We start from the raw sequence: 18,306 nt of genomic DNA, 5'->3' as shown, positions 1-18,306 counted from the left end.
TTTCCACAGTCTTCTCCTTGCCTGTCTGTACCCTTGCCCCCACCTTGCCATGTATCTACCCCTACCTGCTCACTCACCTTCTCCAGGTACTGTCTGGTCTCCTATGATCTCTTCGTGCAGCTGCAGATAAGATACTAACAGTGGAGGTGGGAGTGCAAGAGATAGAGTGTTTTAGTGTTTGAGAGAATGTACAGCTGTCAGAGAAGTAACTAGGAAGTCCCTGCAATGAAAACTGCCTGCAATCATAATATAATACCTGCTTATCTGTAGAAGAAACTTAACGCAAAGCTTTCCTTAGAGTTACTTAAATGTTTAATTGTCAGTTGAATGTTAATGATGCTTTGTTTTTATAATATGTATTAGTTGATAACATTTGTTGTCCTGCCCATAAAGTGTATGTTCACCTCCAACACCCAGTATTGTGGAAAAATGTACCTTCCTGGTGGCAAAGTGTCCCTGGAATTTTCCTTTTTCTATCTTTTTTTTGTAAAGGAACATAAAGAATGTGACAGATCAGTCCCATTCTGACAATCTTGTCTGTCTGTTTTACCTGCTCTAAAGACTCAAACATGAATCAGTCATTGGTATTTTATTAGATTCAGGAGCTATATGCCTATCCTGATGTTAATTAAAGCTTCCTTACATTAAATAAAAGTAAAAAGGGCTTGAAAAGAAAACTAATGTTACCTCACTCAGTTGCCCTAAAATGTAATCGAATCCTCGCTTGACTACTGAGGTTAAAGAATGGGATAAAGCAGTGATCTAATGTAAAAAAAAAAGGTTTTACCTATTGTAAGGAAGATTTACTTTCTTGAGAGAATGTGGATTTATGGAACAGCCTTTGTTTTACAAGTCGTGCTTTTTTATTTTTATTTTAGAAGATAATATTATACGTTTAGGTAGGATTTTTTTTCAGTATACATATCTCTGAAATGGCAATGGTTAACTATAACCTTTTTTGTTGTATGTAATCTCTTGCACAAAATTGTCATAATTTCTTAAAAACAAAGTTGGTAGGAATCTGAATGTCTAGTGGACATGTGTATGGGTGTTTAGTGTCTGGGCATGTGTGTTAGTGTGAGTACCCAACCCGAGGCCAGGCTCTTAATCTGCTCCTGCTTAATACCTAATTATTTTAATACTTACATTTATGTATAGTAATTGTACATTTGCTAGAATATTTCCTGGGTAAATATTTTGTAAGCACTAGCGTTTATGTGTACTTTGTGTTGAACATGAATTTCAAACCTCTTAAAGTGGGGCATTTAATTTAATTAAACCAACTGCGTAGAAAAAAATACTTAATAAATTAGACTGAATAGAACTGCAATGACTAATGTTTTGGACCATTAACACGCAGTATAATGCATACTGCAGAGGCCAGATGGATGATTGTAACCTAAAGCAGCAAACAAATAAACTCATATTGATTAATTCTTCTTAACAGCTTTGGATAATAATATTACATATTCCAATTAAAAACATCATGAAATTATACCGCAGGTTATCTATGAGCCACAAACATGAGCTAAGGAAAGACTACGGTGGGAGAAAACCACAATGGCTATAGGGCAGTTAGAAGGATGAACTTGCAGAAACTGCAACCTCTTATATCTTGATGGTTAGTATAGTTTTCCCATTGCTTTGGATCTTGATTAACCAAAAGGCACATATAGAACCTGTTTTTATAGGTGTCATGGAATGCATCAGGAGGACCATGGTGGTGTTCTGCCCAATCCCACATACATCCCGTTCTACTTTAAACCCAGCCACCACCCATTTTCAACCATTTACTATCTTTTGTTCTTAATCGTCTGTTTTTTTTAGAGCTGTAGGGAAAGTTGCCAGTGTTTATGCCTTAACATTTCTGCACTAAAAATCTTACTTTCCTTTGTCAGATCATAATATGTCTTTTAGTACTTCTTTTGCATTAAAAGTATTGCTTTTGTTGTTTAGGGGCAAAATAAACTGCAATTAAGACGCTAGACATTAAACTTTTTAGAAATTGAGTTTCCTCATCTGCTGTCGCTTGTAATAAATGTGGCAATGAGATCTATCGAACCATTCTCAGTAAATTATCTGAGAATGAAAAAACAACCATAGATGTTTGCCGGAAAGGTAAATGCTCAAAATGTCATGAAACGATGAACGGTTGAATGCTTTTACGCTCTCACTAAATGTATACAGTGAGTGGAAAGACTGGGTTATCACAGTTTTATTATGGCTTAACATACCAAACTAATTGACACAATAAACGCTCTGCGTTATCTGTATTAAAGTAACACAACACTTAAAACAAGTGGCAAGTGAAAATGATGTCCTACTAAATGCACAAATTGGGAAATATGTCGGGGGGGGGGACAAAGAATTAGCAGCCGTAGGTATGTGATCTGTAGGACCATTGATCACCCAGACAGACAGTGTACATTTAATTAAAAATGGAGTCACTAAGACTCTCCGAATATAAATTTCTTTCAAAGCATTTTTTTTCTTTGGTTTGCCTTCTTAAATACCACTACAAAGGGTATTTTCATGTGTCAATGGCATTATAAAAATACCTATTGGACAACTTTTTTATTTTATTTAATATGACCCTTAAAAATGAGCACAGTGATGTTCAATGTGATAAAATTGTATATGTGCTTTAAAAAAGTTAATAAAAGAAAAAAACAAGTTTATTTTTTTATTACTTTTGCTGTATGTTTTCTTATTACACCAACTTTATATTCAGTTTAATATGTACTTGCACAGGAATCATTTAGGTCTAATGTAACATGGCCCAAGACAGCATATTGAAAAAGGAGGTTAGTATTTTTAAAATATTAACCCAACGTGTTCACAGGTTAGCAGGGCCGGGTGGTTCTTCCAGGTCAGATTTATAATATATGTTCCCTTGTGCAAATTATTATATGACAGAACCAAGTCATGTAGCAAAATATAAACCTGAGGTATGTCACGCTCTACTATCAACAAGATACCCTAAGACCAAAGATTTTCTGTGCCTGAAGTCCTATTCACAACATTAAGGATAAATGATATCTTAAATTATATCTTAAGTTTAATGGAATCAAGTTTAATGCACATAATGTATGCAAAATTCCATATAAACATACGATAATTGATATTCCAAACTATCCTCAAAATATTGACATCCCCAAAAACATACACACCCAAACTGACACACACAGTTTAACACTGTACACTGACCCCCTAACATGTATACTCATTCTAACACCATACTTTGACACCCCACACACTCTAGCATTGCACACTAACACACATACAAGAAAAGCTTGGACATGGTTCATGGCAGACATTTTCACAGAGCTAGACTAGATAGTGCCCCTGGGTTAAACATGTGTGAATCAGTCTATTCCATAGAGGCCCAAAACCGCAATAGTAATGCATAGACTGTCAAAATACACACACATATATGCTGCCCTTACAAATGCTTGCCAATACACACACCTACCCATACATACATTAACACGCACATTCATGCTTGCTATTACACAGAAACATTTTGCCCTACATTGGCCTTTGCAGCCACATGCTTTCAAAACCTACACATACCCTTTTTCTTTGTCTATCTTCTTTTTCATTTTATATTCTGTCTCCCATCTCTCCCTTTTTCTCCCTTTCATCACTCCCCATTCTCCCCATCTCTTACCCTTCTTCCTCTCCTTTTCTGTCTTCTTGTAGAAGTGTGAAATCTGTTCATACAGACTTCTGTTTTGGTGCTCCCTGGCATCAATCACCTGCACACAGTGCGAGGGAGCTGGAAACAGAGGTCTGTATGAAATCCTTGTGCTTTCTTCATTGCGGGCCGCTTAGAGGGAGCCCTGTTCCTCCAGCAGCTGGGCCTCCCTGATCAAGGAGCCCTTGGCAGCCTTGTACTAAGATACGCCCTGTTTAAAACCATGGCATGCAGGGCCGTCTCTTCAAAAGTGCCGCCTGGGGCAATTGTCCCACTCTGCTCCATGGTAGGGCCAGTCCTGATGGCATGATACAATACTAGTTCTCTCTTGGACTTTACTAAACTATTGTTATGAATAAAAAAAAAATAGTGTGTGAAAAATCAAAGAGGAAAATTTCTAATTCACAGCAGAAAGTAAAGGTGGGTGGAAAAACAAAGACAGAGAAAATACCCAGACCATCTGTCATGAAAATTAGGTCTCAACAACACATCTTCCGATACCATTAATTTATCAACATGCTTTAAAATTCACAATGCTGATACCGACAGCTTAGTTACAAGATATTAATATACATATTAAAAGGGTATTTTCATCTTTAAACTTTCAGCATAACATAATTTATCAAAATGACCTAATGTTAATTTATTCTACACATTTAAATGATTTTGAGATATTTAATTTAAAACCAAGACATTATTATACTTGGGATAAGCTAACATACGTGGCAAGTGATGATAATACTTGTATAACCAGTCAACTGCATGTCCTGCAGTGCTGTCCATTCTTATAACCAAATTCTTACAAAGGCTGTCTGAAACTACAATCAGCAATTTAACCCCAGGAAAATGAGGGTATTTACTAAAAGGTCCTATACAAATCCCATTGCACATCCCTGAAAGTGACAGACCTGCTTTAATATTCATATGTGGTTAATATATGTCTTTTATTGTAGATAAGTTTATTGTAGATTGTGGTAAATTGTTTTATCCTGAAAAAACATTGGAATTCAGCACAATTCACAATCCAACAGCTGATTTTATTGTTAGAAAGCCAAGCTCGTTTTGTGTTCCAGCCCAGGCTGCTTCTCATAATCCACCCACTCGGATTGCTAATAGGGCACAGCTAGACTGCTTCCTATTCTATCCTGATAAATACTTAACTGCTTGCCCTTGACTGTAAGTCAAGAAACCACCTCTCTTCTGACTTCTCATTCATAGACGGGTTTAGAGTACTCCAAATGAGAAGAATAGATGTAGGAAACTCATTTATCTTACTGCTATTTACTATACTTTAAATTGCACTTAACTCACCAGATGTTACAATGAATATAAACCCCTCACTTAATGGGACACTCCAGCCATCATACGTGCTTTAATGCATATGATATCTAAGAGGTCACTTTACATGGTGTCACCCTTGCAAATGCATTGAGGTATTCTGCAGAATTCCTTCGATATACATTTGCCTCTTTCCCCCACCCCCTTGCTATTTCTTGTGCAGGAGTAGTGTTCAGCTAAACACATCTACCGACACATTGTTTAAGCACTGACAGTCAGCTTCAGTCATGGCTTAGCGAACATAGGCACGTGCAACAAAAGCACTCCCTTTGCTTTCAATGTAATCACTTTCCTGTTTCAAGCAGCCAATCAGTGTCAAGTATCGTCTGACCATGGAAGAGCCGAGGAGATGCAGCTCTGGAGCTGTAGCTTCCTCGAGGGTGCTTTTTTAAGAATGCATATTATATATAAGTACTCATAAAGCCCTTTCTCATAAAGTACTTTTTGATTTCCTTCTTTAAAAAGTTACTTCTCCCCTCCAAGAGATACATTTGTTACATAAAAAACAACATTTTATGTCATCACATGGCTTGTATTAGGTACTTGATGTTCTATCTAAAAATAGTCATCAGCCAAATCATGCATTTTTCACACAGGATGGAATAATTGTATCATTGAAGGCTTACAGCATTTTGCTGAAATCTGTTGCCTTGAAATAATTTACAGAATTATCTTCTCATTAAAAAAAATCTCTACTTTATGTTTTCCAACAGTTGAGCAGTTTTTTAGACTGTTTGCAAAGCAGTTCTTCAGATATCATAATGCAATATTGCCATCATTTCCAGACTCAGCATTGGCACACAGAGCCTAGTGGGCCGCTGGCCAACAGCACGCTATACTGTGTACTATGGATAACCATGTACGTGTAACACTTACCAGAATGCACTCACCCTTCTCTTTCTGATTGGCTCATCACTTTATATATGTTTCTACTGGTGTAAAAACTAGAAGAAATAATAAGGCTTACATAACCATAAAATAATGAATTATATTTCAAATAAATATTTCCAAGGCAAAATCATTTACATTTCTGTGTGTTACAAGTGTCCATAAGATAAATCAATTCTAATTTTCAGGTAGCTATATTATTAAAAAAAAACATAAAAAATACTGAATCATGTTAGGTATTTTAGCATAAAGACCACATTTCCAGAAGAGTGTTGGAATTTTAATCTTGATTTATCAGACTGGCACTTCACTTTTTTTTTTCACTTCTAGCCCATATTAGGTCAAAATAAAATGCATAGAATCACAAAGGTAACACATTCTGCTTTTAAACACATTTCTGTATGGAAAATAAAATCTTAAAATACCCTAAAGCTATAACATACTTTCATTCAATTAGGGAAAAGGAACCACATTGGCAGCTGAATAGAGTATTCCAGGATAAAAATAGTCTTCGTTAATTTGATAGCACTTGAGAAAAACAAATCAGAAGATTCCCCACTTCATCTGCTGTCAGGAATAATTTATCACTTACTAAATAAAGTACATTCCGAACCCCATCAGCAGAAGTGCTAACGAATTTATCTCCTATGGAACTATAAATTTATGTAACTAGCCTATGAAACGTATAAAGGTATCAAATGAAATGGTTAAAATGGTTTAACTAATTGAGACTCAAAATTCAACAATATATTCAATGCTGCCTTCATTTGTGCCATATTGAAAGTATTCATTTTAATTAGCATATCAATAATTGTAATACTTATATTTCACAATAAACAGAGTTAAAAAGAAAAGTATATTAGAAGATCAACTTTAACTGTCTGCATTGCTTGTTATTTTTTTAGGTTTTTTTTTTAAGCTTGTCTATGTTGCTTCATAGTCACTATTGTAGACATATACCCTTGCCAAGACATGGTGTCTAATCCGAGGCATGTCTGGTGGGCAGAAAACCCTGTACCTCGAGCCTGTGGGTTACAGTATTTCAGGTCAGTTTATTGGTTGACTTTGGTTTGGGAAAAACAGCTGCGTTCTCAATTTGTTTCTTCACCCTTTGGCTTCCTCAGGAGTAAAAATGTAGACTGTAGTGTGACGAAACGTATTGAGGACATATTTTTTGATTTTCTACGCTATTTACTTATTGATTTATTTATTCTTGTTTGTTTATTTCTTTGCTTCTGCACTTTATGGAAGTATCCTACCCAAATATCTTGCACTTTATTAAAGAACTTCATTGAAGGACTTCAGAGTGGATTGTTTACACTGCGCTGTTTGCACAAATTACTTCTGTAAGTGTTTTAGATTTATAATTGCTGTTTAATTGTGAGGATGCTACGCCATTGGTATTTCTTTCTCTTATATTTTTATTTATATTTAGTGAGGGCATTAAACCACACTTAGCAGATATTGTCACACTGTTTGACATATTACACCATTGTTTTTTCTTTTCTCTTTCACCTCTGCATTAGCGCCCCATTTTCCTTTGTTATAGTCTTGGAGAGCGCTTTCTTTGGACTGTGGCTGTGCATTTGGGTAGTATATTTTGTTTTATTTACATTATTTTGGTAGTTATTATTTTCACCCATGGGCGTAGGAACCCTTAAAAATCAATAATATATATCTTGAAACACTGGTAAAAATAATGTACGTTAATAATAATAATGTACAGTAAAGATAGGAAAAAACAGCTAATCTTTGTAACAAAAACATTTTTTTATATATTGAAAAATTGGACCCTAGGCAAGCATTTCCTTTGGCCGCGCTCCATGCTCCCTAGCATGCAATCACTCCCTCCGCTCCCACACCAAAAAATATATGTGCCACACTGACTGTAGATTAGGGGAAGACTGTGAGAGTCAGTGCAGTCTTCCCTCTTTCTGACTACTCTGTGACATTAAATCCAAAATAGAGAAGCAGAGGCTCAGCACTGAAAAGGTGAGTTTATTTCACACAGGCAATGTTTCGACACACGTCTTTCATGTTGCCTGTATGAAATAAACTCACCTTACCATTTGAATGCTGAGCCTCTGCTTCTCTATTTTGGATTTATTGAAGGACTTGGTGGTACCCTGGCTCGTGCACCATCTCACAACTGAGTGCTGCATTCCAACCTTTGTTTCTGTGTATACTCTGTGACATTGAGAGGTCCTCACCCCCCTCCCGTAATCATCCCCTGAGTCCCTTTGTCCCTCATTCACTAAGCCACACTTCTCTTTTACTTACTCCCTGTAGTTCAGGTATAGATCAAATAAACAACACATGGAAACAGCACGTGCATGTATAGATTAACTGAATAAGACCTACAAACCCTGTATTTGCAGGTATATATAAATAATGTATGGAAACATAGCAAAGCAGATATGGACCAACAGAATAACACATAAACCCAGCTTTGCAGGTATAAATCAACTGGAATTCTCATATAAACTCAGCATTAAAGATAGAAACCCCCTAAATTACAGGCATAGATCACAGGATGCACACCCCAAAGGCCAGTCCTGGCGTCCACATTCTCCACATAGAACCTGACCAGCACTCAGATTACACAAACAAATTACAGTCCAGAGTGAGACAACTTTGTCCCCAAACAGCCCAGTGTGAGCCAACTTTGTCCCAAACAGCCCAGCTCACAAATAATTAAAGCAATTCATCCACACATTAATTCATTATTTCACTCATTCACACAATTCATCTACACGTGGATTAATGCATTCTCTTACTCATTCACACAATTCGTCCACATATTAATTCATTCTCATTCTTTATTTCAATATGCTTACTACTCCCTTTTGTTACTTTTATCCCCCCTCTCCCCCTTCTCACACTATCTACCCCCTCTCCCACTATCTACCCCCTCTCCCCATTCTCAGGCTATCTACCCCTCCCTACCCCCTTCTCGCTAGCTACCCTTTCCCTACCCCCCTTCTCAATAGCTACCCTCTCCCTACCCCCCTTCTCGCTAGCTACCCTCTCCCTAACCCCCTTTTCGCTAGCTACCCTCTCCCTACCCCCCTTCTCACTAGCTACCCTCTCCCTACCCCCCTTCTAACTAGCTTCCCTCTCCCTACCCCCCTTCTCACTAGCTACCCTCTCCCTACCCCCCTTTTATGTCACTTACCGTGCAGTCCTGTGGTGGGAGCGCAAGGCCTGCACTCAGCATGAAGCGCCGGCACAGAGATAGACGCCTCATGTTCCCACCACTGCAGTCGGGTGGTGGCAGGGAGCAGAGGAGACAGAAGGATGCCAAATGGTTGCTGAAAATGACCGCTCGGCACCCCTCTCTCTCCTCCTGTGGCTTTTCTATTGGGGGGGTTCCTACGGCCCTGGGGGGGATTTCTTTATTATCGGTCTCCCCCGCATGAGTTACTGGGGGGGGGTCTGTCTCCCCCGTCCCCGTCCCCGGTTCCTACGCCCATGTTTTCACCGATAATGTTTTATTTTGATTGGTATGAGAACATCCAGAATTATCATGTTTAGTAGACAACAGAAACCACCTGAAGTAAAAGCCATCTGATTTTCATGTTGCATATATATACATCCAAAATATGGTGTCCCCATGTATCTCCCCAACAATATTGATAATTTAAGTGTCCATATCCTCCATGACTCGTAATGCAAAATTTCCCGATATTAGGAAGGGAAGCTGTATTCATTTGATACGCTTTTTGGTGTTGATTCTTACATTCATACAAATGCCACCACACTCATTGCTTGTAAGATATTTGAAAAGAGTATCAGCATCCAAGAAAGGATATTTCCACTAAATCCTATTATATAATGCATCAATCATGAAGAATCTATTACTAACAGCTTGTGATACTTCCAATGGGGAAGAGGTCTCAACAGCTATTCAAACTCTACATACAAACATAAGTTAGGAAAACATGAAAATAAATATTTAAACATGCTGATGCAGGATTATTTTTTACAAAAAGAGAGAGAATACATTAACGAAACTGATTGCACACTTCAAGTTAGACTTTGCATATGTATCCATAATAATTACCTCTGAGAAACCACGGGAGTTCTCAATGCATGCAGTAAACTTTACACTATTAAATGTGATTAATATAACTACTCTAACATCATAACTACGCTTACATAAGCAAGTGCTTCATTTCCTAATTACAAAATAACTATTATTTATTATAAAGAACAGAGGGAGAAATAAAAATTTAAAGAAAAGTGAAATTAACAATTGACATTATACTCAAAATCGAAGTAACCACAGGGACACCCTTATCTCTTCTGATGTGGACAAAAAAAAATAGGAAGTGGAAGTCAGATTGATTCTGTAGTAGACAAATACCTTCCTGTTTCCCCACTAGAATACAGGAGAAGGTGTCTCCTGTATCGCAAAAATTTATAAAAACACAAGAATGGGTGGAAGAGAAATGTAGTTACACTGCTGAAATTTAAAGCTGAACTTGGCAGAAGAGCTGACATGTGGACATGACTTCCTAACATGTGAGCGGCAATCAATTTCCTTGGTAAGCTATTGAAACATGGACAATGATGACTTTGAAGTGGGGGCTTTTTATAGGTTTCTGAAGATTGAGTGGTTCATTAGCCCACTAAAATATACAGTTAGCTGTCCAGTGTATGATATTTCCCCAGGTCGATATGTCAACATTGTTCTAGTAATTACCTGTTATTGTGATGGAGTAGTGTGCTTGAGGAGGAAGGTGTCTCCAAGAATCAGAGAAAGGAAAAACCACATTCAAAGAAGATGATCCAACGGTTGTCATATTAGGACGATACATAGTGAGCTATATGAGTTACACAAATGTGAAATAGTTGTGTTGCTAGTAAGATAGATATAATAACAAGAAAATCAAACAACTCTTGGAAGGACAAAAAGGACAGAACCAGCATTCACAATCAAATGTCATATTAGGTGGGACTAATTTGGCTTAGGTTTTGTGTTTAATAACAGAAGCCATCAGGGGAGGGTGTGCACCTTCTGTCCCAAGGGCCAAGTAAAGTACATTGGCCCCTTGCCCCCTCCACATATACACTGGCACATATGTGCACACACACACTTACACATACAAACATTTACATATGCTTACACTAATATACGCTTACTGATACTCAGAACACGCACACTCATGCTAACACACACTTCCTCTTGAACACTCTTAGACACACACATTCATGCCCACACACACCAAAACACGCATGCTAACATTCATACATATTCCCTCCCTTACCATCTGACTCATTCCCTCCTTCCATCCATCATTCCCTTCTGGTGAGAGAAGCCTCGCTGTTAGCACAGAATCACATAGCCTCAGGTTATGAGACCCCGCTACATTCCTCCCTGTGAAAATTGTTCACAAGGTACAGGTCGGACTTGCCCTTTGTGAAGAATTTTGGACTGGCCTGGGGGAATTGTCCTTCTGGCCAGCCTGTGCCTGGTAGCCATGAGTGAGAAGTTTTGGTCATCTAAGAAAAGTGGCTCCTGGAAGCCCAGGCAGAAGAAAAAACATTTTTTGCATCACTAGTGTTGTGACATTTATATCACATGACCATTTGGGACATCATGAAACATCCTCACTCACTCACTCTGAGATAAGTTCTAATCGTATATTAAGCTCTGGATTTGATAGGCACAGGTCAGTTTATCAGTATGGTCCCTGTTCTCAAGGTTAAAGTCTGTTAGCAAGATGTATAATTTATGTGCACAGGATGTTTAGAGTATCAGAGTAGTGTTTCTATCGGATATGTGTAGGTAGCATGTACCACTTTTTAAGTCTTTTGCCTATTAATTACCCCTATTAACATATTTTTCTGTATACATACTCTAAATATAAATTTTGCTTATCTGACATATATATATATACAGAAGAGTTACATTTAGTTGATATCCACTAAAATAGCAAACTAACAGGTAATGAGACAGAGGATGGCACAGCAATAAATTCTGCTTCTTTGATAACATCTGGTCTCGGTAACAGACAGAATCATTGTAACAATCACAGTAACTGCAATAAATCTCCACAGGAAGTAAATTATGGACAGCAGTTGTTTAGGGTTGAGACAAAGGACATCAGAAATAAACTTCCCCAAAAGACAGTCTCAAGAAAGAGGCTGCTTAATAGTAACGAGGTGAGGAAGATGAGCTTTGAATGTATAAATAGAACCGTCATAGATAAATCATATAATAAATAGATTAAAACAAAACCTAGTTACAATAAATCACAACACCCATGTGATTGATTTATTCTTGATTCTTCATCGCAATTGAAGCTCAAATCATATTTAAACTAAGAAGCACAGTATACAACATATTAATTTGGTAAAGAAATAAATCACAGCACTGACCTAGAGAGCCAGGAAATGCAGCGCTTCACTCAGAGACTCCAGGGCAAACTTGGATAGTTCTTAGCTCCTTTGCATCTGCCAGATTTTTTTCGTTTACATATTTGGTTATTTTTCATTTCCTGCCACCTCCCTCAACAGCATTTAACACATGTTTCAGGATATTGATTATGTTAAAATATTGTACATTATAGACTCTTGGATTGAGTATTTACCAATCTTTTTGTTTTTTCATCGAGCATTGATAAGCATTGTCATGTAACTTTTATCTTTCTTATGCCTCTGGATTAGCAAGCTATATATCATATTTTTATTTTATCATTTCACCAGTCATAAATAATAATGGGGTTTTATACAGTTTATTATTTTCTTGACAGTTATAAAAAAAATGCTTTGGACAGGTCAGTGGAGGGTTGATGATCAAGGCATATGACTAAAGCTACCTGATTTGTTAACAAACACCCTTTGACCTGAAAATGGCAACAGAATACATATATTTTTGATGTATTGCTGATCAACACATGTAAAGTATTAAGCAAGCAGTCCATCTGAGGACTGGATAGTTGTTTAGCTCGTCATCTTTCATTATAAACATAATGTAAAAGAACAACATAGTTCTAACAAAAAACATATGAAGAGATGCTTTAGAGAGCATATGACGCCTGAAGTGTCCCTTTAATGATTTAAAGAAACCGACATCTTGGTGATTGTATCCAACTGGTGTTTATAAATAAACCCATCTATTCTGCAGACCCTATTCATGATACATGTGTTACAAGTACTGCAAAGAACTTATTCTGCATTCTATCTTAATGCTGAGCTAGCATGGATATCTGTGCAGCAAGAGCACCAAACCTCTTCTCCCATCCAGTACACCACAGGGAGAGCCTCATCCAGGCCCGGACTGGCCATCGGGCACACCGGGCGTTTGCCCGGTGGGCCGGGCCACGGCAGGGCCGCATTGACTTAGGGGCTGTCAAAAACATCGGGGTTTTTTTAACTTTATTTAACATCCTCCATGTTAAATAAAGTTTTTTTTAACTTTATTTAACATGGAGGATGTTAAATAAAGTTGAAAAAAAACCCCGATGTTTTAATTTAAACCCTGTGCGGCCGCAAACCCCTAAGGCCGGCCCTGGTGGGGGCTTCCCGGCCCCTTAGAGCAGGACCGGCCTTTGGGGTGTGCGACCGCACAGGGCGTCACACTCTAGGGGGCGGTCCGCACCGGGTGCCGCTCATCAGGGGGTGCCAACTTGCGGCACCCGGCACCCCTCCAGAGACGGCTCAAGGGAGCCGGAGGTCTGCTAAAGACCTCCGATACCGCTCCCTTGTGATCCGCGCGGCAACAGCTGCTGTGCGCCGGGGTTTGTTGTTAGATCCCGGCGCACAACACTGAAGCCGCGCCCACCGCTGTCCGTGCCCTCTGAACCGGAAGAAGACAGAGAAGACAGAAGAACTGAAGAAGAGGAGCGAAGAGGAGGAAAAGGAGCTGTAAGGAGAAAAGAGGAAAGGTAGGAAAATATTCAGTGAGAATGGATTAGTATATATGTGTGGATTGGTATATATGTGTGGATTGGTGTATGTGTGGATTGGTGTATGTGTGGATTGGTATATACGTGTGCCCCCTATTTTTTGTCCCAGTCCGGGCCTGGCCTCATCCATTCCTGGTTAGCACAGTTGATAGTTTTATCCAAATGTATCTTTTCTTCTCTATCTGCCAGAAATGTAGGGGGGCTTTAAGGGGATATTGAAGATATTTATGAAGAACATTGGGATGCCGCTCACACAGGATACCTCTAAGGGCCAACCCAAAATTGAGGGGGGTTTAAATCTGTCCACCCAAATTTCCAGCATAGCTATATGTTGAATACACAACAATAAAATTATGATAAAAATGAATTAGTCAAACCTCCTGCACTGAAAACAAATTATGTTGCCATTTTAATCAAAAACCCATGTATTCCCATTAACAATTGTAAATTATATTTGTTCATGGCTCTGAGCTTCATAATTTGGAATGATGTGGATCACTTAATTACATTGTTGCACCTTTTATAGCTATTAGTTTCTAAGAAAGTGGATTTTTAGACAGCATGTTCTTATTTCCTAGATTACTGGGTGTTTCCACTGATTGTTTTAGCAGCACTACCTTTATCTTTTCTTTTTTTCTTACAATGAACATGCCTAGCACATGTTGAAATGATAAAAGGGTTTGTACCGTGTAAGCCATTGAGAAGTATAGTTAAAATGATACCATTTATTGGCTAACTGAGAGTTTAATTGTAAGCTTTCGAGATCAAGTTGTTAGGTCCCTTCCTCAGGCAAATGTTGCATAGCAAGTGTTACTTAAGGTTTGAAAAATGTCATAGAATTCAAGGGGTTCAGCATCTAAACATTACAATATATAACATATGTGTAACAAAATCAACAGATAATGAGCTGGCATTAAGTGTAGCATGGGAGGGCTGGAAACTTCTGGCCCAGGAGGCAGATAAAGCCAAGTGGCCCCATTGTCCCCTTGTGGCTGCCACCTGTGGCTCACATACACACTGTCATACATATTTACACACACTCTCACGCTTACACACATACACACTTACACATACATATTTACACTAACACACACACACTCTTGCTAACACACACTTACACATACACATCCATGCTAACACACAAAAACACACACACATTCATGCTTACACACAAACACACTTACACATACATATTAATGCTCAAACTATTGTACATACACTCTAACATATATACATACATTCTTACATACTCCCTCCCTCACCCTCTCTCAACCCCTTACCTCACTTGATATTATAAATGTTACCTCCTGGCAGATCATTTTAATCTATATCAGCCTTTCCAACTTTTAAACCATTAAGAAACATAATCTGGGGTTCCAGATGCAATTAAATCAATGATGTAAAACTCCCTAACCTTTAGGCTTTCACTCTGAATAAATCAGTAATTTGTTTTGAAATTGCAGAGTTCCACAATTGTTGCTTAGTCTTGTACTTCTTAGTAATAAAACCATTACTTCAAGAGCAGCAAATTGGTGTAAATCCCCTTACATTATTTCCATACATCATATTAATTTGGTTACTTGTCAACAGTCAAACGCAATTCTTACTGAACTTGGAAAGCAATTTTATACATAGCCAGTCGATAATCCTGTATAATTTTCATCTAAAGAATTCTGAGAGACGTTAACATGAAAACAGTATTAGTGGTATCATCCTGCCAAGACAGCTCTGGCAAAATTCATTATGGATTCTGTTATCGTGTGATACTTCTGCTTCTAGGCTGGGGCTGTGCCATTTGCTAGGCTATTATGCCCTAAGTATAAAAGAACAAACCATGCTTCTCAAAGTAAGAAGATTACCCCAGGAAGTTAAACACCAATAGCAGATTACTCAAGCAAGTCTGGAAACATTTCTACAAAGCACTGTATTATCCTTAACTACTTATGGGCACAGCGCACAAGGGGCTTGCTTCACATTGCAAAGATCTTAAGGAAATAGAAAAAAAAGAAAAAAAATTTGCTTTTATTACCCTGCGCTTGATGTTGCCCACCAAGGCCAGTCCTTGCCATGTCCCATGTGTGGATTGTGCCCTTCCTTTCCTTGAAAAGAACCCTGTCCCAACCTAAATAGGGAAGTTGGGTGTTATTGTATAAGAGAAAGTTATGTGCATGGATTTCTATTCACGCGATCACTGCATAAATTAACTGTTTCTCCATAACAGTCTTTGCTACCAGGCCACAGGGCAAAAAAGGGACATATGTATAATATGTGATAGGGTGAAAGATGGCTTCTATGTAAGCAGGGGATTGGAAAGAGCAGTTTATCCCAGTGACTAATGGGTTAACTGAAATTAACACAGGTGCCCCAGGTTTTTCTGACTGAGAACAGCCTGTTACAATTTGTCCACATCTTGGAAGGAACAGGAGGTGTACCTGAGCTTCAGTGTGCTACAAGGTGGGCTGGTAGGAGAGATGACTTTTGGGAAGTACCGTATTTGCTCGATTATAAGACGACCCTGATTATAAGACGACCCCCCCAAAATCTGAATATTAACTTAGGAAAAAAAGAAAAAGCCTAAAGGAAAAAAGTTTTACCAGTAAATGTTAATTAATGTAAACTATTTTTTTTAATAAAAGCTATGATTGAGAAAAATATTTTTTTTGTTTTTATTTCCTTGTATTTTCCAACCTGTCCCCCAGTTACGCACATCTGCCCCCAGGCTTGCCACACCAATATGGCACTGTGGCCCATGATATGCCTTTTAACCCTCTATATGCCACTGTGCCCCATGGTATGCCTTTTGACCCCCTATGTGCCACTCTGCCTCCAGAAATGCCTTATACCCCTATATCCCACTCTGGCATTTAGGGGGTTAAAAGGCATATTATGGGGCAGAGTGGCATATAGGGAGGTATAAGGCATTTCAGGAGGCAGAGTGCTCTATTAAATGCCCCCTTAACGGCACTCTGCCTCCTGAAATGCCTTATACCTCCCTATATGCCACTCTGCCCCATAATAAAAGCGGGTTGACGTCTCCTTCCGCTGCAGCCGGAAGGAGGTGGAGTTGGCAGCGGGGGTTTGTCTGCGTCCATCGCGCATACCTTCCCCGGCTGTCAGAGATCAGAATTCCCCGCGGGGAACTCTGATCTCTGACATTTGGGGAAGGTATGCGCGATGGACGCAGACAACCCCGCTGCTAGCCACACCTCCTTTCGGCTGCAGCGGACGTTGTGTACGCGGATCACGTAGACGTCAACCCGCTGCCCCGGCAATACAGCAGGAAGCACCGGTAAGTGTGTGTGGGGGGGTGTTAAATGGGGGGGGGAGACAGGAGGATCCAGGTCCCCTGCAGTGGTGCGGGGGAACTGGATCTTAGTCTCATAATCAGACCTCTATTTGAGGTCTGATTAGAAGACGACCCCGATTAGAAGACGAGGGGTATTTTTCAGAGCATTTGCTCTGAAAAAAACCTCGTCTTATAATGGAGCAAATAAGGTATATTCTGTTTTATTTTATACTGGAAACCAGCTTAGCTGGTAAATTCTGTGTTAAGACTACTGTTTAGTAAGCCTCCTAAATAGCAGTAGGTTTTTCTTTGTATGTTTGTTTGACTGAGTTGGTGCAATAAAAGCCTGGAAACATATAGGGAGCCCTGGAGACAGCTAGGCAGAAAGGGCGGCATGACATGGCCTGTGATAGGCGAATGAGAGGGCAGTGGGGTCAGCTAGGGGACACTGGTTGTTGCTGGGCAGCCCACCCTCACTGATTGGTGTATGGGCATCTGAGGTGTTTAGGGAACATTATATAAACAATGCACACAGCATCACAGCATCACAATTTATTGAATTTAGAAGGAAAGTTTTTCTGATTTTACCTGATGGCAGACCTTGAGTCATTGATTGAGCGGATAAGGTCCTCTGCTTTGGAGAATGGGACATCCTGGCTTCTGGACCGTATGGGTGAGCTTACTGCCGGACCATCTTGTCCTCCTATCCCTGAGCTACAGGACCGGGCACCTCGGGCTCGGCGTTCCAGACCTCCGGTACGGCTGAGTCCAGAAGTTGAATTGCGATGCCGTCGTCGCCTTAGGAGCGGTAGAGCCGGGGTTCGCGATGTAAGCGGGTCTCGCAAACGGCATACTGATCTCGGATCTGGTGATGCAGCGCGGAGGGACCATCCTGCTCGTGTCCGGGTTCGCAGGACTTCAGGATCACAGTCCGAGCTTGAAGAGGGCGGCGAACTTTCTCCTGCTTCTAGCGTCTTCCAGTTTCAGCAACGCGTTTCCGGCGTTGATGGTGTACGTACGCCATCTAGGGACGTCTCTCCTGAGGTCCGTGTGCAACAACGGGTAGGAGACGAAGGTTCCGGATCGGCACAGCAGCTTTCAACGGCCCCGGCTAAGCGTCAAGCGGCTGCTGCAGGACGTTTTTCGGGCAGGCAAGGATCGGATCGGCGGGAACGGCGCCACGT

General features: G+C 39.6%; 1 protein-coding gene across 1 annotated transcript in view; it reads right to left on the bottom strand.

Moving 5' to 3' along the window:
* LOC149277542 (protein delta homolog 1-like) overlaps nt 1-17,732 on the bottom strand; it is a 42,850-nt gene extending 25,118 nt beyond the window's left edge. Inside the window, exon 1 of the mRNA XM_089502746.1 lies at nt 17,711-17,732. Coding sequence (XP_089358872.1) covers nt 17,711-17,732 — 22 coding nt within the window. The remainder of the gene's footprint in view (nt 1-17,710) is intronic.
* Nucleotides 17,733-18,306: the final 574 nt, after the last annotated feature.

This window comes from Sceloporus occidentalis, unplaced genomic scaffold (assembly GCF_023333645.1).
Source record: "Sceloporus occidentalis isolate IW3139 unplaced genomic scaffold, rSceOcc1.0.p SCAF_210, whole genome shotgun sequence".
Classification (NCBI taxonomy): Eukaryota; Metazoa; Chordata; class Lepidosauria; order Squamata; family Phrynosomatidae; genus Sceloporus; species Sceloporus occidentalis.
The sequence above is the reverse complement of the archived record's forward strand: the minus strand, read 5'-3'. Positions and strand labels throughout refer to the sequence as shown.